Raw genomic sequence first — 26,216 nt, 5'->3', positions numbered from 1 at the left:
TCAAGATTGACGGTCCTACTTCTTTGAGATGCCTGAATGAAAGTCTGCGTTTAAAGAATACGAAACGGCGGACAAAAGATGTGTTCAATACAAGCTCAATGCAAAAGCTCTTCAATGAAGCCAATAAAATAAAATAAAAAAACCTCAGGCCATCTCGCTCAACAATGCTCGCAGCACAGATAGCAAAGCTTAAAAATACTGAATCACAGTGCAGACAATAGGCCTGTACATATAAAGCCACACTGCCTCTAACCACTGTGTCTGTTAATAAGAGATAGCATGCTCTGTTTTTTTTAGCAGGTAAAACTAATATCTGCAGTTATCTTTTCTTTTTCCTCCTGTTCCAGTCATTATATTGTGGCTTGTAATGCCTGATTGGATTGTAAATTAATTATCACTGCTGTGATGAACCAGCGTGGGGGAGAGGAGGAGATTCTTCTGTGGAGGAGCTCTCTGGGTTGGAGCTATTCAGAGGTTCATTTTGTTTTAAAGGACATTAGTAGATGAGGAGGAAGTGGAGACAAGGTGGACGGGAGATAGCGACTTAATGAAAGTTTCCTTTCATGCCCTGGAGTTGAAGAGACAACCATTAACAAGAGGAGGATGAAAAAGAGGATGTAACAAAAAAAGGAAGAGATGGAGATTTTTAAAAAGTGCATTACTATTGTGCAGCTTGCACACAAACATGCACACACACAATGCAGCCATCCTTAGAAACTTTTATCACCTAAAGTTAATCAAAGAAAAAAAAAACATTAAGTTGAAGACTACGCTACGAGTGAACTCACCTCCAGCAACTCTCTGTTAAAGCAGTGACTAAGAACAACTTAAGAGAGTTAACTTCCAACAAACAACAGAACAAAGATGAAAAAAAGAGTTTAAAGGAAGTTTTCCGGAAAGAGTGGTGGGAGGAGGGTTCATGAACTGCAGGCTACGCTAGGTACACCAAATCTAAATCCAGAAATGGTCTTTTCTAATTGTGAATCCTCATGTTAACTTCAGAGTCCAAATGGAAAGAAAATGCATCATCTACTCACCAACTTCTCAGTCCACAACCAATATGGCAACTGTATCCAAGTCCAAACACAAGTTTCACTGCTATAAAGAATAACCTATAAATAAGTCTTTATAAACAGCATAACAAGCTACTGTTGTCAAACCATGCATTTAATTCGATCCACCGAATCGAATCGAAGTGTAAACAAAGGTTTACATTAACACAGTAGGTCTATTTGATCAATAGACCACAGAGTACCGAACGATATACACTGTAACATCTGGGGGGCGGGGGGGGGTTCCCTATTAGTATCTGGTCATGTGGAGAGTGTGAGGGAATCTGACCAAAAGAAGGGTTCAACAGAAAGTAGAGCTTTTATTTATGCTTCTCTAGTTACTCAAAATGACCAGTCTTTGTTTAAACCAACCAATTCTAGCTCTGTTTCAGATTATTAGGTTTTTCTTTTAAGTCTCTTTTCACTCAAAAACTTTCTCCAGTCACAAGGTGTCAGTCTCCAAAGCTCCTTTTACTGGTCTCTTCTTCATCTCCTCGCATGTGTTTCCCAGATTCCCTTTGTCTGTCTCCTCTCTGCCTTGATTCCCAATCCCTCACCCCTGTCTGCTTTCCTTGGCATTGTGGGAAATGTAGTTTCCAACTTGGACGACCACTAAAGGAGTACCTTCCTTCTATGACACGCCCCCGCAGGACACCACAACACATATACTTACAGTATATTTAGCGATATTCTTGCTACACAACACATATGCAAGAATATTTCCCATAGACATACATATATTTTCAACTTGCTGTTTTCAGAGGTATTTCTTTAAGAAAATGTTTTCCTGACTGTTGTGTGTCTGGATGTGTGGCTACTTGTCATCATTATTTTACCGTTTGCTTGTGTTGTTATCGTTATTGCCAGAGGCCTGTAGCTGCTGCCTTGGTAGAGACTAATCATTAGGCATCAAATTGAACAAATAAATAAAATAAATGACATTCTTTTAATATTACAGAGTCTGTTTATTTCCATTTTTAACATAATACATTTGTTATAAAGTATTTTTGTGTCTGATATTGAAGTAACAGCTGTTGTCAACTAAATGTGACTCAACTTCTTTTTCACCAGCTACATGATCGAAAAACCAAAAGTGCCCTGTCCAGAAATAATGTTTTTATGAGCTTGAATTATTTCTAGGGCATGAATGAAAGATTTACTGAGAGAATGTGAGTCGTGCAATTGAAGTGATGCAATCAGCAGCAGAGGAGTCGACTGGAGAGGCACTCACAGCTGATGAGCCTCACGTCTGCTATCGATGTCTGTCATTTTAACGTATGTTTTCAAACACACCTCTCAGTGAAAGATAATTAACTTTGTGGCTTCAAGAATCTTTGTGTTTTGTTTAATACAGGATCTAATGTAAATTTTCTGAATGTAGGTTTTCAAGTCACCGTCTCTGCTGGAGAAACAATAAAAAAAAATAAAAAAAAGAACTTCATTATCAGTTCAGCTCGGATCGAATTTAATTTACTCTGTGTTTGGACTGTATGAAGCTGCTAGCAAACCGGGTCAGCAAACACAAACACTCACTGTGTGAATATGTTTCCTCCAAATTAATTGAAATTTATCTGAATAAAAAAAACACACAAACCGCCTCCACAACACAACCCTCTCTCGCTGCGACACCAGTGATCTGTCTGATCACACTGGCCCTGGCTCAGCTGTGGGTCCCTCCCCACAGATCAAATGTCGAGGTGACCTGTCTGACTTTAAGACAGGATCTTCCATTAGCACCCAGCTGCTGTCACACACACACACATGCACACGCATACACGAACATGTTCAGAGAACATATTTCTGTCATGTACTGCACACACTTTATGAACTCACTGTTTGGAGTTTTTGAATCTGAATCTAAAGTGACGACAAAATTGCACATTTTAACTTTAATATCAATACAGAGATCCAATTTTGGACGTCTTTCCAGTCTTGCTCTACTTATACCAATGTCTTTGTACCAAGAAAAGACCCCACAATCAGTTATTTCAAATTTTGTTCCCATGCCAGTGAACGCAGCGTTTTATCTCTAGATATATTTAATTTATAAGAGAAATCTTTACATAATGCGTCAGACGAGAGGAAGAAATAAAAAAATAACTAAGGCTTTAAATATTTAAAAAAGTCACTAAAGTCATTAAAAACTCCACGGTTATTAAGTAGAATGATACAAGAGTTCTCTGTATTAATTGGGGTTAATTAAAGGTCGGGCTTTTTAGCGCAACCAAGCTCTAAGTAGTCATGCACACAAGTTAGTGTGTGCACACACAAAAAGGCACAAACTGTGGAAGGGTGCAAAGTTATTTCCTGTAGCATTAGTGCAAGATACAGACGAACATACGTAGATTTAAAGTAAGTGGATAAGAAATCCCAGTGGATGTTTAATCCAGAGATTGACTCGTAACCTACTTATCAAATCCGCAAAGGTGAGCAGAAGTACACGAACCGAGGTCACGAAGGATGTGGATTTTCCTGCTGTACTGTATGTGTTTTTACACATTTGCATCCTACCTGCTCCAGTTTCCAGTGGAACTCGGCCGGTCTGAACGTGTCCACCTGTGTGAAGTCTCTCCTCAGCAGAAACACCAGGCGGCAGTTATGGACGTACAGCGAGTAGTGATGACGGTTCATCTCTGTGGGAGGAAGGAGGACGATCAGATCATTACATCCACTCACTGTCAGGGTTAAAACAGACTCACATCGACTTGTTTCACTGGGATATTTATAACAGACTCGTCCTTTTTTTGGTGTGAGTGTTATGATGTTGTTGACTTAGGGAAGTGGTTCTCACACTGTTTGACCACAGAGCCCCATCTGATGCGCTATATTATAAATGGCACTGTCATTTGGTTAAAATAGTTAATTGCAAAAGTGTTAATAATGGTCACATGTGCTGATGTAACTTTATAATAATGAAAAACAATGACGAACACACTGTCCAGAAACCCTCAAACGAACAACATACGCTCAAATAATAACATGTCGGCTCCATCTGAGTGGAAACTGTCAGCTCAGGCGGTTTAGCTGTGAGACAATTGATTCAAACTATGGGTCAGGCGATCAAAGGTTAATATAACAGAACGTGGGTTAAGTGTGCTTCAAAATAGAGCCGTTAAAAGTAATTTGTATTAACGTGTTATTATCCTGTTAACTTTGACAGGCCTAATTATTACAGAGAGTGTTTGAAGCCCATCATGAAAATAATCATCCATTCTGCCATTATATTACTTATGGACAGTATTATCATGGAAATACATTCTCTCCACCTACAGAACCCCTTATTTGAACCTGCCTGTTCATATATACAGTATATGTGTATCAAGTATGTATGATGTGTAAGATGATGACATTAGGATACAATTAGCCACAACATTGTGTGAAATGTGTGAATATTTTCTTCTGCGTGTATAAGTATGTGGAATAATCTGTCCTATGCATTGCTAACTACCTGTGACACAGAGGAATAAACTGAAAGAGGCAGTGACAGACTGTGGTCAATAAGAGAATATTTTATTACCCCACTCGTCCTGTCATTGTTTACTGATGGAGCCCAAATCTCTGTGCGCCGCCGTGAGCTGCATTTGGAAAAAAAATGACTGACTTCCTGTTGCTCCCAGATGTTTTGGTGATGTGCCACCATGTCTCCAGTTATTGGACCGTCCTGGTAATTGTGTACTAAAAATCCCCAAATCACAGGCCCGGCCGGCATCGACTAATCCACTCACTTGATTTGTGGTGTGTGGTGTAATCAGAATTACAGGCTCGCATGAGAAAACGCCAATATGAAACCTGGACGGACACTCAGCTGAAGACTGCACTTCCCTATTCTGTTTAGGAACTTCAGATTTAAACTGCAAACAAATAGAAAGCTATATTTTCAAAATCAATCACATTTTTCACAAATAAGTAAACAAAGAATTAGCTGGGAACTGTTTTCAGATCTGTTTTAATACACAGTTGGTGTGTTATTGAGTATTTCTGCTGGCAGAGATTGACTAAAACTTCTCCACAGTGGCCATATCCATTATAATGAAAGAACGCATCACACTGTGCAACAATGCAACTCACTGAGGAGGTAGCTATACACAATTTATACCAGACAGTGGCTGCACAAAGAGGTGCAATCAATTCATTATTGGCTTTGCTCTTGTCATGGGGGTTTGTTAAGAACACCAGGCAGTGACTCCTACGCACCCGTCTTGTCGGAGTTACACAGCAGCGTCTCCTTCTCCGCCCTGAGCCCGGGACTGGGCCCGTGCTTCATCCACGTCGCTATGGTGAACTGGTCCGTCAGATTCTGCGGCACCACCCAGTCCGGGATTTTCGCCGCCTGCCGACCGTCGAAGCGGAAGATCAGGTCGCTGTCCCTCCCGCTGTCGGTCAACAGGGAAGCCGTCCAGTTGGTGGCGGCGCTGGGGGCAGGGAGAAGGTCAGTGCTGCCCGATGACGCCCCTGCGGGTCACAAAATAAGAGGTGCGACAGAAGAGACGTGTCAATAACAATCACCGCAGATATGCAGCGTATATTGGCCTAACCTTGGCTATGATTACTTATGAGTAAGGCAGATGGCGGGGCTTAATATGTAATCAATGGGGCGAGATGGATAGAGGATGTGGCTATTGATTCATAGCAAATGAAACTGACTTTCAAAGGGGAAGAGATGTGAGTCATCGTTCACAAATTCAGAACATAGCTCACCACTAAAATGTGCCTCTTTGGAAACAGAGGGACACATTGAGCGAGTGCTGTGATAACAGGAGGAGAAGGGACGCAGCCAGGAGCCGTGGAGGAGGAGGATATAGTGTCTGTTGTGAGCCGGGCCAATCACTGGAAGTTTAGAGTGATCCCTATATGTCCTGACAAAACACACTTATCATCACCTTTTGCACTGACTCATCCCGTTCCCTTTTGCTCCTCTTCCCTTTAAAAGCAGTTCCATCACTCTTTTGACACACTAACCTCAATACGTAGCGTCCTGAACGATCTGTGTGTTCAGACTGTCACCTTGACAAACGTTTTTTTTTTTTTTTTTTTTGGCCGAAGCGCTCACCTTGGTCCTCGACGTATTTGACGTGCCCTTGCCGATCGATCTTTGCCACCGTGCGACAGTGAAGAATGTTTTTCATGTGTTTAAAGCACATTTATAAATCATTTATAACAGCTTACGGATGGTGATAAATCAAAGCAGCGTGGGAAAAAAAAACACGCTGTTCTGAGGGGGAAAAAAAACGACCAATGTCAGAATTCGCCATGTCCCCCCTTGTCCAGGCAAACAAATGCAACATGCAGCTGTTTGTTCCTGCTAATAACACAGCATTAGCACACTGGTTGATGCTTTTGTCTCGTCTTTAGAGCTACGTTCTTCTCCACCTCTTACTCATGCCAATGTGACTCCAGTAATTAGATTCCCTCAGTAAATAAATGCGCATCGACTTCTCCGGGACGCAGTCACAGCCTCTTTTTCTTGCCCGATGTCTTTGTACATTATCTCAAATTGATTGCGCTTTAAAAAAGCAATTACAATTTATTCTATTCCCTATCAGATAATGATTATGAGATACCTGAAAAGGGCTCTTTAGTGGTAAACCATGCATGGACTGGGAGCCTGGGGAGGCAGCGAGGGGATGTTATGCATTCAGATGAGCTGGAATGGGGCTCGTGAAGGCCGTTAGTCAAAGATGATGACTCCAGCCCCCCTGTTGGCGGTGCAGTGTGGGCGGGGAGTGGGGAGTGGGTAGGCTCGGCTGCTTTGTTGGTGCTCTGGGCACCGACACGGCAGCTTGGCTGCTCATCAGTCACTGAGGAGAAAGCGTGGTAGCATCTGGGGCGGCTAATGCCCTCGCTCTGTCACATCATTAGTGACACAGCTTTAAGTTGCAATTCTGGTGCCTTCATTTAGCACAGGGGTTTACCAGGGACACCAGTGGAGATGAGAAGCCAACACTGGCCGAGAGCTTTTAGATGTTGGTTTAAAAATGGCAGAAGACGGAACCGCGGGCCTCGTCTGACCCCGGCGTTCAAACCATGGGTTCCAATGATGCTTTTAGCCGCAGCTTACTTCTAATTTAATGCGTTAACTTTCTGTTTGCCGCCACAGTCTGACGTCACCTTTAATCAGCCATGTATTCTTACATATCCACCACCATGCAAACAGCCACAGGTCCAGCTCTCATGTGATTCACTGCTACATGCCAGATATGAACTCTGTTTTTCAGTCTGGTCACACACTGTAAGGACGATTACGGTTTTCATTTCATAATAGAAAACCCTTGTCTTTTTTTTTTTTTTGCAGAACCCACCACAGAGTTTCTGTAGAGATTTCTCAGAGTAAGTCTCCCGGTCGCAGCCCTTCCCGATGTGGCTGGTCTGCAGCTCCACCGTGGTCCTCACCGACGACAGCGGCCCGCCACAGGTCTCCAGGTGCATCTTAGGAAACAGCTGCTTGCTGCCCGTTCCAGGCTCGTAGTCCACTCGTTTATTCCAACCTGTGGGAAAAAAAGGGGGAGTGGAGGGATTGACAGTGTTAGGATAGTCAGAGAGAAGGAGCTGAACGGTGCAGATTATTATCCAACTGTCACAAGCCTATTTTGCATGTTTTTGTTACCGTCTTGCCTCATTTTATCCATTTAAGTTTCCATGAAAAAAAAGAAAGAAAAGACTCCATTTCTGATCATTCACTGTCACCAATATTTCTGGCATCACGACTCAATATCCCTCTGGCAGAATGGGCCCCGGCTAATAAAATTGCTGCATTGTTGTTGGAGTGCAGTCCAGTACCTGCATTAGTGGCAGTAGTCATTATCCTGTCACTGTCTGTCCTGTCAGATGTGAATTGTGTTTTCCGTCCAGGCTATTATTTTGCGCGGCGATGATGTTTTCGCTCTCCCTGCCTTTGTTGGTGTGAATCTGTGTTTGTCTGCACAGTCTCTGGCAGAGATAACGTGAGACTGAGCTGCAGAACGATGTTGCCAGTTTAGTGTTTTTATGATTCTTGTTTACAGTTGGCCCATCTCACTCATTATCTCCATAAAAAGGAGCACCTGGCATATCTCTTTCCAGAAAGCTTGTCGTTCCAGTTCCCTTCCTTTGTATGATAACTGCGGAAAACTCGTTATTTAAAAAGCAAAGTTTAACACATCAAAATCTAAAGGTCCCATATGTAACACTTTTCCAGGATTTTATTTCCCACATTTCTATCCAACATGCAAATAAAACCCTCTAGAAATTGCAACTGTAATTGTACCAGCTAGATAGATCCAGAGGATGTATACATGATAATAATGTATCTCCTTATATGTGACAAATACGATGACATCATATCCTGACACATATGGTATGTTATGGCATTTCAGTTTGAAGAAACAAAAAACATCTCGGTGTGGGTTTTCCATCTCCTCTTTACACTTCTCTTCAACTCTAGTAACAACAGGTTGGTGTCAGCCAATCAGAAGAGAAAAGGCCTTTTGACTCTCTTCTGACTCTTTTCTCTGTGATTCAGTAAAAGTATAAACAAACAGAAACCAAATCCTTAAAGTCCCCCTAAACCAAAAAACGACTTTTTGAAATTATTAACATGTTAATGAAGTGTTTGAGTTCTGCTACTGTGATCAATGTTGTCTGACCTGCCCTGACCGGGTTTCGAACCTGGGTCTCTCACACCGCGGGCGACAATGCTAACCATTTTGCCAAGAGATCAGTGACCACTTAACAAGTGGATTAGCACTTAGTCTTTTATGGGTGAGTGAGTTTAACTTCAGTACCGCCAACCGCCACACGCTGTCACTTCTGGTACCTCGTGACTGTGACTATAGCTGCAGACCTCTGTTACACTACCACATTTCAGCAGTAAAATCGCTAATGCAGCCACAACTGAGCAATTTAGATTTGAAAATGCAGTTTCAAAGCCAGTGTCTGTATTCAGTTTTTCAGCACCCACTCGGGATTAATACGTCATAATCCCTAGTAACCAATCCTGTTGGGGTTTTTTTTGCATCTCATTTGTTGTTCACTGTGATGGTGACACTTCACATCTACTTATACAGCTAGATGTTCAACAACAGTATCAGTGGATTACATGGCTGAGAAGTATTATTGCCGCCCTAAATGCGGGAGACCAGTTTCGAATCTCAGTGCAAGCCTCACGTTTTGACATCGCCCCTCCGTCTCCCCTGCCCCCGCTGACGCGCACTGCCGTTACTGAGCAACCCTGTGGCTCTGGGTGGCCGCAAGTTATGAAGCATTTGCATACTCATGAATATTCATAGAATCAGGATTTTTCAATAAGGAAGAAATAGTAGACATGTTTTTTGCCTCTTTGAGTGTTTTTTCAACCAACTTTTTTTGTGGGAAAACAATTTTAATCAAAAAATAGTCATAGCAGAGCATTTTTACAAATTTTAAAATGCCTCTTTAGGGGGACTTTAAAGGTGGGATAGTGACATCACAAAGTAACAGAAATCCTGACGGCAGGTTTTAAATTCTGAATACAAGCTATGTGCATAGCTCTGTGGACACCTTTTCACAGTATTACTAGATCCTAGACCTTTTTTATAATAAAAATGATTAAAAAAAAAAAACTTATGGAAATCAGTAAGTGGGCGTCCAACTTTCAACCATGCTTTCCCTTTAATGCTGCTGCCACCAGTCCTTCTGTCTGTCCAGCTGTAAAATAGGAGCTGGGGCCATAAACTTGAAGGCGAACTGACTGGAGGAGGAAAAGAAGAAGAAAAAGAAGGGGAAGAGGAGGAGAAGGAGGAGGAATGGCTCTTTGTTGCTCTGCGACCTGTTAAATCTGCCATGTTCGCTTCCACACACACTCAGCACCTAGCACCGACACACATACACACACATACTGCATCTGTTTTGTAGTTGATTTACCTCAGCCAGGCTGCGATTACCGTGGGCTGCCGAACCACTGTTACTATGGGATTGTCAGCCGCTGTGATGAGAATAGGCACAAACAATGGTGCGCGCTTAACGAGAACAAAAGCACATTCATGAGCGCAAAAAAGGGACACAACCACAAAAGGAAAGGCTCTGCTGATTTGTATATTTCTGTAGCCACATTGCTCTGTGTGTGCGTGCTTGTGTGTGCTGTCTACACCTCTGTCCTCTCATCTGTTGATTGCTCCTTTATATATCTATCACCTTATCCTGCGGAGCCCTTAGAGGGTTGCATCAGCATTGACTGATGACACACATTGAAAGCTCAAAGCAACAACAGCAGGCAGGCAGCATTTAGGCTGTGTTTGATGCTAAAGCGGATCGCTAACCTTGGCGATGTGGAGAGAGTTCTTAAAAAGATTCCTCGTAACTTTCACAGCAAACGCTTCATTGATTATTCTTTCACTAGCTTCTCTCTCTCTTTCTACTCTGACCATTATCTAGAGGCCTGCTTCAGACCTTGATAAATTTTCCACCGTGCCAATGAAGGAATAATCTGACATTTTGGATAATAATACTTATTCTTTCTGTCGCTTCAGAGTCAGATGAAAAGATCGACACCACTGTCTGTTCAGTGTAATGTAGTGTGGCATCATGGGAGTTGTTGTCTTCACCAGTTTTACTGTAAACTTCTCTCAGTTCAGATTCCTTCAGCTGAATTATAAACAGTATTATATAATCACCAGGGGGGTAAAACTGGCATAAAAAAGAAAAAAAAGAAAAATGGTGACAGGATGTCTTAGAGCTGAACTGCCTAACATTTGCCTGCTGGCTTTTTTTTCCTCTGATAACTTAGATGCAAAAAATTCTTTTTCACTTTGTACCTTAAAAATGTGGCTTAAAATGGATTAAAAATTCACAGGGGATAAGACGTCGATGACAGGTGAGCAGGAAATGATGAAGAAAATATTCAGATAATTTAAGTACACAACTCAAACAGTCATCTTTGGACATTTTAATGTGGAAAAGTTACATGTTATAACAGGGATTAAAACATGTTAATCTGTGAACTTTATGAGGTGATCATACTGTTTCCCTGTATGTAATTTAAAAAGCAGCAATCATTGCCAGAGCACTCTGGTCCAAACTATTGCTGTTATTATAATGATTGCAGTGATTATTAGTCCATACTAAAAGCTACTAACACCATGATATGCAGTGGGAGTTAGCTGGATGTGTGCTGTGGCCTTTGTTTTGCCGGACCATGCTGAGTTAGAGAGCAACGCTGCCGCTCTCAGACTCAGGCTGGAAGTGGGGGGTGGTGGTGGGTAGCAGTTTGCCCTGGTAATCACACACTCCACGGACAACTGGGAGTAAAATGACCTCAGGACTCAGCTTTAACGCCGCCTAGCTGGCTCCACATCCACAGAGGGGAGGGTGCAGAGGGTGCGGAGGGTGCAGACACTGGTTAAGGATTCATGGGAAGGTTTGGTGGGAAAGTGGAGGATAAATGAGGGGGTAATGGGTTGCGGACAGAGTGTGCATATAGATATGGGTTGAAGAAAGGTTGGGTTGAGTGTGGAAGTGGATGATTAAGGTTTATGGGTAGGAGAGCATTGGACAAACATGAGGGATAATAAACGGTGCCGACTCCGAGGACAGATTAAGAGGGTTGTACTCTCATCACCTTTTAATAGTTTTTAATCTCACACAGAGTGGAGTGGACTTTATTTGTCTGCAGCAGGCAGTGACCAGCATTTATTCACACTAATCCCACTAGTTTCAGGCATATGGATATATTCTGTCAAAATGCTAGAATATGCAATTTACATATTCATACCCCAATTGAAAAGCTTTTTTTGGGATCACCTGTGGGCCTATCAAATCGTTTACTGAAGCTTGACACTGTTTATTTCCAGGTGGTTTTTAAGTGTTGTGGGGAATTCTTATTTTGCTATGTCATTACCTCTCACTATCCAACATTACTGGAGGGGCCTAGTACAATAGAGAGCTTAGAGCAATATAAAAAAAAAACAGAGCATGAAAAATTGATTAACAGTGAGATTCTGTTGCTGCACTTGAGCCAGCGTCAGTCTGAACCCACACACTCGTCTCAGCTGTGGGTTCTTTCTATTTCACTGGCTCCTGACAGACTGAGCCTTGATAATCAATACAGCGTGACAATATGAGAGGGGTCACTCACAGTGATAAATCTACACAGACTCCGTGGCACCCACTAACTTTCCACATCTTGCAGTGACTTCACTGTTTAGCTGTCAAAGCATCACATCCATGCAGCTGTTTTACAGAGAAAACCCTCTAAAAGATGAAAACTACAGTACCTGCTCTGAACTAAACAGCAGACGGATACAGTGAGGGAAGAGCTTAATGCACAATTTGAAACCACAGACTTCAATACAAGTAACTGAAATACATAAAATCCAAAAAACTAAAATGTGAAAAATGGAAAATGGAGTTATTCATCAAAGGATCCATCCATCAGCTGTAGAGCTCATCTGTGGGGTGGAGCAAATCACTGGACAGGGCCGACACTGATGGGTCTCAATTCGAATACCTCCATGAGTACACTGTAATGTAGTATATTAAAGTATGTGCATTATGTACAGTACAGTACTTACTTCTGTCGTGCACGCAATTTCAATGGTTAGCATTGTCTTAAATCGAAATCGAATCGTTTTTTAACGAAACTGAGTCTGCTGAACCGAATTGCTCCTCAGGGATAAATAAAGTTGTCTGAATCTGAATCTGAATACTGTTGTTGTGCACTTACCGAGCTAACGATCGCAACGGTTGCCAATGCTTTCTTTCTTTTTGGACCACTATTATCGCCTGTCAACACATCTACCAGCTTGTTTTGTTTGGTTTTTTAAAATAGCGATTTTCCTTTTTTCTTATGTTTTTTTTTTTGCATGTGTTCACCACCTGTTTAATGCGAGTGGGAGATAATGCAGTTACCGCCACGTCAGCTGGCTCCACTTACTGGCGGAAAGTATTTGCCTGCCCGTATGTTGATTTATATATATTATATTCCGCTATGTACCCACGACGGCAATCGTTGAGGGTGTGAAGTGTCCCTCGTTCTACGTACACTCAACTTTTGGACCGTTTTGAGTGAATCCGGGTACTTACTGCATTTTGACTTGTGAATTGAGACACACTTACATACCCAAAATAGTTAATTTAAGTATTAAGTACTCAAATTGAGACACAGACAAACCTCACACACTCCCATCCACACCTAAGAATTGTCAATTGAACTAATGTGCATAATGTGTTTAGTCTGTGGGAGGAAGCTGCAGAACCCATGCAGGCACAGGATGAACATGCAAACTCAACACAGATAACAAACCTTCTTGTCATGCATAAACAGTTAAGACATGACTAAATTAAGAATAGAAACAGCATCTGTTGATGTTGTATGATGCCAGATCTTAGCAATCGATCTTAGCAAGAGTAGAAAACCCTCAGATAATGTGCTTATCACCACTCAGTGGAAACACAGACCAATCACAGTTGTGTTTTATTGACTTTTCTCATAAACTCAGCATCTTAGGCTGTGGTGAGGGAGGCCAAAAACGGAGCAAAAAGAGACTGAATACTGGATTTAAATTTGCCAGGTGGCCAGAAACTTCCTGTGACCCTTCCAGTAATGTTAGATATTATGGTATTTTACACTTTCCTTCAAATCATCCTCATATGAGTGTAGCTAGTGCCACACCTTATCACGCCACACTGATTCCCATTAGACGGCACCCATTAAGGTTTACTGTAAAACACTAGGTAATGGACCCAGTTCAGCACTGGAGTGACCCCACTGTGACAGAAGCCATGATGAATGCAAACAGAGGGTGTGAAGTGCACTGCCTCAAATATAATGAGGGATGGGGGTCATCGGTCAGGAGGCAAATGAGGAGTAGAGCCGGAGAAGATCATGACAACAAATCACAAGACCGAGTAGAGTAGCAGATGTTCCTTCCCACCACGAGGCAACATTTCTTTTAGAGACACAACTCCCCTCGATGTTTAGACATGAGGTCGGGGGGTGTTGAAGTATGAATATGAGCTGTCAGCAACAACAAAAAAGAGAAAGGAAAATGAACAGAGACAAACTCACAACCAAGCAAAGCAGTTTAGTTTTAGATAAGGCTCGTACAAACAGCCTCATTCCGCTGATAAATGTTTGACGGTGGCGTTTATCTTTAATAATAGAAAACACTGCAGTGGTGTAATGGGAAAGGTGTTTTGCCAAAAACCCACCGGACTGTGGTGAAGTGTGTTTTCACTGACAAAACAAAAATGCATATCCACGTCTTGAATCTGTACCAAATCTTTGATAAAGTGACACCTTTTATCAGCACTTTGATTTCTGGAAGATATAAACAAACATCCTCCCTGACGCATTCGTCCTTAGCTGGTTATAAAAGAAATTATCCACAGATACTTTCCAGAGAAACCTTGTATTAGTTCATGAAATAACACAATGTCTTGCTGCACTGTATTGATTCTCCAACACCAATACTGTGCCTTTCTGTTATGCTGCAGAGATATTTACTTTCTTTCTTCATGCAGACAACTGTAATGAATTGTTCTGCTCTGCTGGCAGTTCAGCCTTTAACCGGTTTATGACTGTGTGACATAATGGCATCGTATTCATGTTGCTCTGTGTGTTAAGTACACTAAGGCTTTATAGACTTTTATTTTATGGACTGTTTTATTCAAGCCCTTTCACACACACACACACCATATTGAAAGTAAAAGCATTTCATAACGCAAGGAAAAAAATACAAGGTTGATCATTGCAGAGGCGAGTAAACATATTGGTGTTAATGTCGTGTATTGGCTCAAGTACATGGGACTTTGAGGTACTTGTGCTTAATGTGAGTTTTTTATTTTATTTTATTGTTCTCTATATTTCTGTACAGTATATAGGGAAATAAATACAGTTTACACAGCTTCATTTATGTAAGATAATGCCTGAGCTTCTATGCAATAAGTAGGCAGCTGTACAGTATACAGCAAAGTAAATTGCTATTTAAACATGAATGCATTTTTAATAACTGTTCTTTTATGATACTTTAAAGGTCCCATGATATATCATATCATATGTCCATGTTTTTTTTTTTTTAATCATAAAGCGGCTCTAGGTCCTATATTTCCACTGTGAAAGTATCAAAGCCTCAGTCCAGAGCGAAATTCACACAGCCTGTATTCAGAAACTAAGCCTTAAAATGATCCATCAAGGCATCGTTTAATTTGTGATGTCACAACAAAGCAGTCACCAAGCCCTGCCCATTTGGGCCCACCACCCAAGACTTGCAGGATTTGGTTTCTGGTTTTACCTGAAATTTTGTTCATTCTTATTTACAGTAATCACTCAAAAATAAAAAATAAAAACCTCATGATGTAATAACGCCGCATTTTGTAATACAAATCACAATATGTAATAAACTTAGCCACATTTTGTAATAAGTTGTTACATAATGCACCAAATTATTACAAAATGCGGATGTTGCAGTGAAAAAAATGTAATAATTTGGTGGATTGTTGGGATTTTTGTGTGATATGATGCATTTTCCTCCTCAGTTAACAGAGTTAACTTGCGTTGTGATATTATTACCTCACCATTTCACATCTAGCTGATGTGTATATTGTAATGCTGAGTCTGTTGGCTGACAGGCTTCTATATGTCAAGCATTGTTACAGTACCATGCACATACACACCCAACCATCATTAAAGGCTTTATTTTCCAAGGCTTACTTTCATGTATGAACCAGTGGGCCCTGTAATCTTGCTGAGCTGCATTTGTGCCCCTGCTAAATAATTTATTCCTATTTAAGAGACTCTGTGGGACGTCTCTGCTGGTGATGATCACTCACAGGTGCAGCAGGAGCTTCCTGACAGTACAAACAGGGCAAACACATGCACACACACAGACTTCCAACCACAAAAATCTGACAAAAAAGAAGTGGCACCTTGTGATTCAGATGCCTACATACAAGCAGACAGAAGTACAAATGCACTCACTGCACACGCACACACATCGCTGCTGGTGCACAGGCACAATAACTCAGAACACAGACTTGCACTAAGCCCAGCTGTCTTACAAGCAGTGTGGGTTTAATAGGAAGCTATTTGGTCTCTATTGAGTTGTGTGCTTGCCTGCAGTACACGGAACAGAACTCACACAGCACGCCCAAGAGTTCCTTTCTTTGTGAATATGAGAGGAAGAGGCAGTGGAAGTGAGGCACACATGAAAACGACTAGGCGGAGCTGGTTCACCAGTGCAGAAGTACAAACTCCTGTGATCATTAAAACAACAACAACAACAGCTGCAGAAAGAAAATATTAAATAAAATAAAATAAAATAAAAAGTGGCAGCATAAGTGAACTTGTTTTTATGCTTATTTTGTAACCTTCATATGAAAAAATGACGATGTTACATGTCAACAGCTTTATGATCTGAAACTTGACTTTGATGCAACCGTCATCATTTCTCTGTGTTGTATCTATAGGGTGCTCGACTCATCGCCTCCTGTCAGTGTAAATGTACTGCACTTGATAAAACATGAACAGCTGCCAACATTCGGGGCTTTTAACATGCAGGATATTCTACTGCCTGCACAAAGAGCAGCAGCTACACACACCACTTGAATCGGGGCTGTGAGGTTGCCAGGTTGCGGTAACAGATGATTTGACGTATGCATGCAAATTGTCTGTCATATACACAATCTGGCAACTTGGATATCGTCAGGCAAACATGAAACGTGTTCGAGGATTATTTCTAATAAAGAGTGAAGGACATGGAAATTACTCGTGTTTCCTGGGAGACACAACAAAAGAGGAGGGTGCCGGGAGAATACAGTAAACTCTCTGGACTCATCGCAGGGCTCCAGATGGAAATTATCAATTTAACTAATATAGAGAGGAGTTTAAAACTAAGTTATTTGTAACAATATTGGTAAGAGTCAGTCATTAGACAAACAAAGAATATTTTACAGTGTTTGCAATACCCCTGCAAGACAATACAATTAACTGCATGGTCTCAGTGAGACATTACAGTTAAGTTATGATATTAGTACACCAGTGTTTGACAAGTCAAGGTCTTCTCCTCAATGAAAGACGTGATCAAACCAGCGTCTCTGTGTAGGAAAGAAATCTAGAGTTGGAACGTGCAACATGATCTGCAACAGCACAAACATGACAGAGCAGATGGCTTGTATTTGACACGAGCAGCACTGCACTGATTATTATCATTATAGGTCATAAGGGGAAGCAAGTGTTTGAAGCACACCAACAGTTTATTTATAATGCTTTTTGCTTTTATGCTGAATCATGGTACTTTGAAGTACAGCTTTTCACTCTCTCTTTCACACCACGCCGATCTGTATCTGCTGTTGTTTAAAAAAAAAAAAAAAAAAAAGTATACATCTCTGAAGCCAACAACGCATCAAGTGCACCCACTTCCTGCAGCACCTGACTGGGTGAAAAGGCACACAGGATGTGAACCGTGATCTCAAGTTTTGCTTTTTCTATTTGTCATAAAACAAAACATGTTGCAACTGAGCGCCACTGTGTATATAAAATATAGGCTAATTATCTCTCTGTTTGACCCTGCAACTTCACCATCTTCATGGTAGCAGCAATATCGCTGCTTGGATTGTGTTCAAAGGTTGTTTTTTAATGAATTCATGAAGGCCTGCGTTTATTAATGCCATCAGAGATGACAAGATGTCATTGCAATGGATTGTGGTCAAACAAAATGCACAACTATTACACCAGAAATCAGAGTTTGCATCCACAGTCACATCTCCACCCTCACAGTCTTTTTCTAACCTTTAACCCTGTCAGAAATTGTTTTAATAACTCCATATTTACTAGATGTGAATATTGTACTGTAAGATCAGATATTTTGACTGTCTGGTAACATTAAAGCTGAAAATGTTCGGTATTCATGTGTTTGCAACTTTCTTCATTAACAAAACAATCTCATTATGCTAATAGAAAACTAATCCAGTCATAATTGTGTTTTCTATAAAACATATTTTCCGTTGCAAAGTAGTTGCACATAAACATAATTCAGAGTCAGAATTCAGAGTCACTCTGCAGTGACAAGCTTTATCTTTGGTCTTTCTGCCCTGCATCTTCTGCTTTCTTTGAAGGATTCTGAACCTTAAATGTTTCTATGTTATAATACAGACAGCTTTATACTTGTGTGAAATGGATTAAGGACATCAGTGCTGTGATATTTTGGAGTCTAATCAAACTGTTGGAGGCATCTAGTGCACAGAGGCTCACAGTTCAAGTAGACGGAGCCAGAATCTGGGAAGTTGTTCTGCAGAAGCATCGTAGCATGGCCACTGAGCTCTGAAAGGTCCAGTTAAAAAGTCGTCATTAAACTGGATTTCCAGTTTATTAACCGTTTTATACAGACTCCTACTTGCTGTGAGAGGGAACATGTCTTATTTTTTTTCTAATCTTTCCACCAGACTGAGATTCACCAACCGCTGTGGCTGTAAAACTGACACATCCAGTCGATGTTCATTCAGTTCTTCTGTGTTTGCAGCATAAACTCAGAGTATATATAGACATGTCCACATGTGTATGTACAGACATACATGCTGAGGTAAGTTCCCAGCGTCTTCCTTCAACTGACGGCTGTGAAAAGCAGAGCATGAGGGAAAGAAGACGGATAGAGGTGCTTAAGAAAATGATGCATCATCACACTTTCATGCTGTTCTCCAGCACTGGGGGCTGTGCATGAGTGTGTGTACTTGTGTGTGTGATCAGTCAGTTCTTGCATGTTTTTACTTGCATGTAGATGTGTGGAGGTTGAAGATGATGGTTATGTGAATATTGTGTGTGTGTGTGTGTGTGTGTGTGTGTGTGTGTGTGTGTGTGTGTGTGTGTGTGCGCGTGTGTGTGTGTGCGCATGTAAAAAAAATGCTGACACCATGTTCAAGTAGTCAGGGGGGTCGTCATTACTCGTCCAAGCCATCAGTGGGAGAGCCAATTTCCATTTAAAAGAGCACTCGCCTCCTCTTTCCCTTCTTTATTTCCCCTTTTCCTTCTCCTCTCCACCTATGTCCTCATCTATCTTCAGAAAGTCGCCCCCTTCTCTCTCTATTCTCCCCTATTCTTTCTTGGCCATCATTCCCTCTCTCTCTTTCTTTTTCAACAATGCCCCAAAAGCATTCGTTTTAATGTTTTCATGCACGCTGTCTTTTTCTCTGTGATATAAGACACTTTGGTCTTTTTTTGTTCTCTAAAAAGTTGACAAGACCCATAATGAAAGGAGGTAGATTGTTTCTTTAAACGTTCTTGGGCAAAAATCTACATATCAGTAAGCCCCCCCGCCCCAAGGACTCCCATATGTTCTGATTTATTTTACCAGTTTGGTTTAAATCTTTCTCTGAACATTTTTACTACCGGCTACAGACATGGCAGAGACTAAATCACCAAGTAGCCAAGGAAGAGAAAATGCGGTAAATCTGTCAAAACTAAGGTGACCAGACGTCCCCGTTTTTGGTGGCCTGTCCCTGGCTGCAGCTGTCCCCAGAAATGTCCTCGTTTATAACGGTAAATCTAAAAAAAAAAAAAAAAAGCTGAAACTAGAAAGAGTTGAGTGAATCCACAACATCAGAACAAACGTCCCTTCAAACAAGAACCAAGTATTGCTAAGTGACTGGTAGCTCATTTATAGACAAATGATAAATGTAGGTTATCATGGTATGGCTACAAATGCAACACGAATGCATCATTTTGAATTTAACATATTTAAAGCAGAAGTAAGCGGAATGTTTGTGTTAATATAAGTCTTAAATAGTTATATCATATATATATCACTTAAGTGTTTGGTCTGAAACACGGGTCTGTCAGTCACTCTGCTCTGCTGTAAGCCGAGGAGAAAACTTCTTGTATACTTCCTTGTATCCTACAACCTTTATCCAATGAGGAGAGAGAACGGCATAAAGGGGCGGTCCTCTCTGTGTGTGCAGCCAAGGGATGCGCGTCAATGTGGTGACGTACAGTAGGGACGAGGGCGGGGACTGCTAACTCCATCTGCTGACAAGAAGTTAGCCAAAACGACCGGATCACTTACTTCTGCTTTAAGATGTGATTTTTCCTGCTGTTTTCACAGGCTCCTATAACTTGGTCTTCATAGCTCTCTAGTTGTTGCTTTTTCACATTCACCAGCTTGTTGCTAACTCTGTGCATGTGTCAATGTAGTTTACACTGTGTGACCAGCTTGTTGAGGATGGAAATAAAGTTGGCAACAAGGCAGGAAAATGACGAGATAAAAGATGCTAGCGCTGAAGGAAACACACAAGATTAGGTGCAAGTTCATCACTGTAGAGTGATATAACTCATTACTGTAACTTTTGAACAGCGTTAAGTTAATCTTAAAAGGTCTTATAACTGCTTCCTGTCTCCGAAAAGACTCACTAAACCACAAAACAAGTCTGACAAATAGGTTTTGGGGTCTTATATTCAGGACAGTTTGGTAGCCTACACCGAAAGAGAAAACATGAACACGTTGTCATGACAATACCCTTTAAAAAGAGGTTTGGCAACATAATAAATTAAATTATTCGTCACTACATCTCACTAAATTTTGCAGCATGAATTTGAGATGTGCGGGGACTCGGTGTGAGCACCTGAGGTGACAGAGACATATTTCCATTACAGTGGTCTTATAAAGAGTCTAATGGGGTGATTTCTAACGAAATGACATCATCTCTCATTTTCCTGGATTGTGTGGGAAGCCTCCTAAAAGACCCCAATTTCATGTCCAGACTGAGACTAATTCTTTTGCACCTTTTTAAGGATTGAGTGGAAATGACATCTTAATCCTGGGTGGTTAAAGCTGAGACACTGAAAATTGTTCAGCAAAAAAAAAGGTGCTTTACCTTCTCTCACTGAGCTCACGGTGGCAGCAGACTGAGTGAACCAACCGAGACATGTCCACGTCCTCAATCTCCTCCCAGGGCAACCCCCAGGGGATCTAAAGGCTTGTTGGGACATGCTGTTAAATCCCTGCAACATGTCTGCAACAAGCTCTGTGGCAGCTTTCCAACACGATGCTCTGTAGTTACTAAAGGTTGCTGCAGAGGTGAAGGTCAAAGTGCTGCACAACTTTAAATGGAATGCTGCAGTAACAGACCCAGATGTATAGAAACTTTTCCCTCTACTCGTTTCCTTGACACTTTCCTCCCTCGGTCACTTCCTTCCTGTTCCTCTCTCTCTCTCATGTCTCTCCTCTGTCTTTGTCTCTGGATTCATGAGCGCTCAATGTCGCCTTGACACTGAAGTGGCACTATAAAGGAAACTCCAATCTCCACCGTCAGCGGGACAAGGACTGGAGAAGTGTAATCACTCTTACGCAGGCGTGTGTGCATGTTGTGTATGTGTGTCTGTGCTTCGTCCATCTTGGTGGTTCTGTATGTGTGTGTGTGTGTGTGTGCAACTGTGTGTGTATGTATTTCTTATCCGATTCCCCATCCTCTTTCTGTCTGAATCCCACACAGACACAGCCATAACTACTGTATTGCCTACTTAACTAACCTTTACCTGAACCTTAACCTCGGCCTAACCCGACTCTGACCTCACAATGTAATGATTTATGTTTTTGGGGATTTGCTTTGTTTCCTCAAACAGAAGACAAGCCGCCACAATATGAGTAATACCTGGATCACACACGCACACAAAACACACACATTTTCTGCTACTGCCCTCCTCTGACAGAATAAGGTGAACACAGAACACAGGCCGTTTCCCATCTCTGGCCCCCATCCCTCCTGCCTCAAACCAGTGACAAGGGCTGGAAGAGATCATGTCCCCATGAAAGTGTGTGTGTATACAAGTGTGTAATGGTGTAATGCAGTAGGACTGAAAAGTAGAGTAAGTGGCGGTTGTGATTTACACCGGAGACGACTGCATCCCTACTTCAAACTAGCACTGCATCAGAGAAGACAGGCGAAGGGAGAGAGAGTAGAGGAAAAAAAACATGGGGGTGAACTGATATTTAATAGAGATGAGAAGGAGAAACAGGGACAGAGGAGAGGATGAAACCCTCAATGGGGAGATGAAATAAAGACGGAATAAAAAGGGGAAAAGGGATGTGAACAAAGTCAGAAAAAATCAGGACACATGGAGAAATAAGGGAAACAATGAAAGTAATAATAAAAAACCAGAGAGGGGGGGGGGGGGGGGGGGGGGTGAAAAAAAAAGAAAGTAGAGCAGCAGGCAGAAAGCCTCAGTGTGAGATTATAGAGGAGGCAAGAGAGGAGTAGGTGGTTAGAGGAAATGGGAAAAGGAAGTGCCGAGCCATTTATTTTTCTTCTTCTCCTCTTTAATTCATCCTCTTCCTACTCTTATCAGAGATCACAACTATTGGCTGCCAGAAACACACACACACACACACACTAAAATGGCTTCCTGGAGAGTTGAGTAGAAAATACAAGTCAAAGAGAGAAGAAGCCAGAGAGGCCGTTGATCTCAGAGTCTGTACCAGAGGTCGGCTCTGTCCTGCTGACTCTGAGTCTCTAACATCGTTTCCTCCAAAAATACAAAACAATCAAGTGTGAAAAATGCTTCATTTATTTGCCGTTGCTGTCGAGCTGTGTGTCTGTTTGTTGTCATTTTTTATCCTTTAAAGTGAAATGATTTGTTTGATCTTTTTGATGTATACAGTAAAAAAACATATGGATGTTTTTTATACAACAGGTTTACATACTGTATGTAAAACCAACATAATGCCGCTGTCAGGCTGAAGTATTAATGCCGCGTCTGTCAAAACAAACAAGAAAAAAAAAGTCTCATCATGTAATAAAGTCTCATGAGAGAGAAGAGTGAAAAAATAACACTAATCTGAAATATTAAAACCCGTGTCACTCTGCTCTAATTATTCTCTTACAGTCTAAATCCAGAACTGCAGTAAAACAACATGTTTCTGTACAATATGTGCACACCCACCACACACACACACGCATGCATGTGGACACACAAACATACACACAGCTCAGAGCCATTCTCCAAACACAAAGGATGGATATGAATATGCAGATTTCTTTTTTTCGTCAGTGTGACAATCTGCCACTCGAGGCATGTGCTGAGCTGTGTGTGGCACTGACTGTAGATGTGTGTGTGTACTGCTGATATACTATGTGTGTGTGGGTGGGTGTATTCCAGCTGTTGTAATACTGTATATAACAGAACTGGATCTTACATGTATTTTATAGGTGAGCAGAGCAGGTTTAATCACATTAAGAAGAGTTTTTTACAGTTGTGCAGCATAAACTGAGGTGCAGGTTCACATATTCAGAGAAGAGATCAGATGTGACCTTGTGCTCAGTGCAGTTTGATTTAAAAGGCTGGTGATGGTGGATGTGCTCTAACAGGTGACTCATACAGGCTCAGTCTTTACTGTAGCAGCCTGGATTTGAACCTGACTCAGGTACTTTTCTTCCTCTTCCCTAACTTTCCTGTCTCTCTCTCTAACTATCATCAGTGTAATAAAGTCAAATATGACCTAAAATAACTATATCAGATTGGTGGGGACAGAACTAAACAGATCCTATGGGTGGAGTGAGAACATAAATTGACCCATGACAGGTCTATTAAAGGCTTGTAATCATGCAGTAAACAGAGGTAAATCAACTACTGTATGATTGTTTGTAGAAAAATGCAATATCAACACCTGCAGAGTCAATATAGAAATGTATAATGGTATCATCTGATTGCTAATTTCATTGTTGTTCATGAAGAAAAGCAGTTCGAGAAGCACCTTATAAGCAAAAATGACCACACCACACCACCTCTATAACTAAAGGTTAATACAGAGAGAGGTGAGAGATCAGACTGGACAGTACAGACACTAAACGCAGCACCAGACGCACTTTAATTTCAGGCTGTCTGTAATTAGAGTCTATAGATCTGAGCTAATCACTCAGACTTAGACAGTACTTAAATTAGCATATTATAATCTCCTATGAAAGCAGAGGAGGAAACAAAGCTATACACCATAATCCTTCCAAATAAACTCTGGCAGACTGGCAGAGGAGCTGCTTCCTGTTCCTGCATGCTGTTCAAATGCACAGCTATAACAAGCTTGAGGATTGACCTTTAAAAAAAAAAAACTGTGTTATTCATGTAAACCCAGCCAGCAACAGCCCATTGCTGCCTCAGCGTTTAAACCATGATATCTGCAGAGCTTTGCCACCGAAGCTAATGTAGCTCTGCTGCAGAGGGAGACAAATGTGAGGGAGATGATGGCCACATAAAACCAGAATGGGCTGTGGAGGCTGCTCCACTGGGGTAATCGCCACAACACAGCCATGTCCAACTCTCTCTCTCTCTCCCTCCCTCTTACTCGTTCTCTGTGATGTTTTATTTCTCCCCACATTGAACCACCAGGCCCAGGTTATGTAGCTGCTCATTGAGAAAACGCCTGGGTCACCCTCACGTGTTCAGTCTGCAAAAACAACTGTGTTAACTTGTGGGTTGTTGACTGTGTTGTGGCCATTTTTACTGAACACTAATGTGTGGTTGTTTTTCTTTCTGCATGTCAAATAAGCTACTAATGAGCTGGAAGAACAGTATTAAATCTTCTGAGAATGAAAAGATGATGTAATTCCACTTAAAAAAAAAGTTAATTACATCATATTGTAGAAAAACTAGATGCTCTCGTTGCAGCTTTCATCCAAACTACTGCTGCTGCACATCAAGCTACACATCAAATATATATAAACAGTATTTGAATTCATTTATACAACACTATGAAATTTATATGATATTTAACTTGATTTACATCCACACACTGCGGCTCTTCCTCTACGAACTAATGAGGCAGGAAAAGTCTGATGTGTAAGTGAAAGCTACAACCTCTTCCATCCAAATAGATACTGAATAAAACAAACAGCAGCATCAGACAGCTGTCAGTCAAGCTTTGTCTGTGCCCACACAGTCCGACAGACATGGAGCGACAGTGTTGGTGGATCTGCTGACAAAAAAAAAAATAAACAAAAAAAAAAAAACATCCAATGATCAATTTCATTCCTGATGAGCAGTCGCGGATACTAGAGTCAGTGACAAATATGTTTTCATTTCCGCTGTGTGTTACAACAGTTCAGCACTTTGAGTGTGAGGCAGCTGCAGTCTGAAATGTCCAGTTTGCATCAGCAGTAAAGTATTTGCCACCGTTTTAACTTCCTCCCTCTTATGTCACTCTGTATCACTGACTATGTTTGCTGAAATCATAAACGCAATTTTTTTTAGAAACTGCCTGCGCCATTGTTATTTTTTCACAGTAGATTCCTTATTAACTGACTGAGAAAAACACAGGGAATGTGTTACATGAGGTTTCAGTGCATGATATAGAATCAGCGGAAACATTTCTTCATCCTTTTTCCTATTTTCTTCAATGAAAATGTTACATTAACAGTTTAAATGTTTATTTTAAGGTTATACAAGTTGAGTGTTGAAACAAATCTAAAGATAACCACTGTTTTGAACACTTAAACTGAAAGAGAACAGGAAACCAGAAACAGGGAGGTTTTGTTTTCAGATGCCGTTTGCTCTCTCAAACTGCTCGTCTCTGGGCTGTAGCAGTGATATAAAGCGTTCTGTCACTGCCAACTGCCTGTTGTGCTGTTAGAAACAAACTGCATTACACCAAATAAAACTGATAACCATCCTATCGAATGAAGAGAAGAGGCTCTACAGCGGTCCGCTTACTCTGTCACTTATCTTCCCTTCTGTCCACTCATTCCATTATTGGTTTTTTCTACTGTGTGTATGTTCATGTGGATGAGTTTTTGTTCAGACAGAGGGAAGGAGAGAGATGAAGAGACGAGATAGGATATTGACGAGAAAAGTTTCAAATTGTTATGGACAAGCAAAAAAAAGGGGAAAATAAAAAGCAATATTTTCTTGATTTCGGTCTTTCCTCATATCTGATGATTACAAAGCCAGGGTTTCATGTTCACATGCCACAATAACAACTCACTATATTGTGACGACCCTCTCACGGGCCTGGAGGCTGACTTGGCAGCCAATTGAGGGTCGTCAGCCCAATTCACCTGGGCTCCATGCTACAGTATAAAGGCTGGACCATGTGCAATCACTCTCTCTCTCTCCCTTCCACCTGCTGACATCCTTTGCGATTCAACATTTCAAAGTTTATATTGGTTGTGGTGTTGGTTCTCTGGTTGTCTACACGGATCACAACACTCTTGGGTTCTCTGCGTTGTTCCAATCAGCGT

At 41.3% G+C, this 26,216-nt stretch overlaps 1 protein-coding gene across 1 annotated transcript in view; it reads right to left on the bottom strand.

The window, feature by feature from the left end:
• Positions 1-26,216, bottom strand: part of LOC146975735 (calsyntenin-2-like) — a 281,409-nt gene that overhangs the window by 62,761 nt on the left and 192,432 nt on the right. The window contains exons 6-8 of the mRNA XM_085794957.1: positions 7,352-7,537; positions 5,247-5,504; positions 3,564-3,685 (exon numbers count right to left, since the gene is read on the bottom strand). Of these exons, the coding sequence (XP_085651083.1) occupies positions 3,564-3,685; positions 5,247-5,504; positions 7,352-7,537 (566 nt within the window). The remainder of the gene's footprint in view (positions 1-3,563; positions 3,686-5,246; positions 5,505-7,351; positions 7,538-26,216) is intronic.

This window comes from Trachurus japonicus, chromosome 13 (genome assembly GCF_045865225.1).
Source record: "Trachurus japonicus isolate A0001 chromosome 13, Traja_1.0".
Classification (NCBI taxonomy): domain Eukaryota; kingdom Metazoa; phylum Chordata; class Actinopteri; order Carangiformes; family Carangidae; genus Trachurus; species Trachurus japonicus.
The sequence above is the reverse complement of the archived record's forward strand: the minus strand, read 5'-3'. Positions and strand labels throughout refer to the sequence as shown.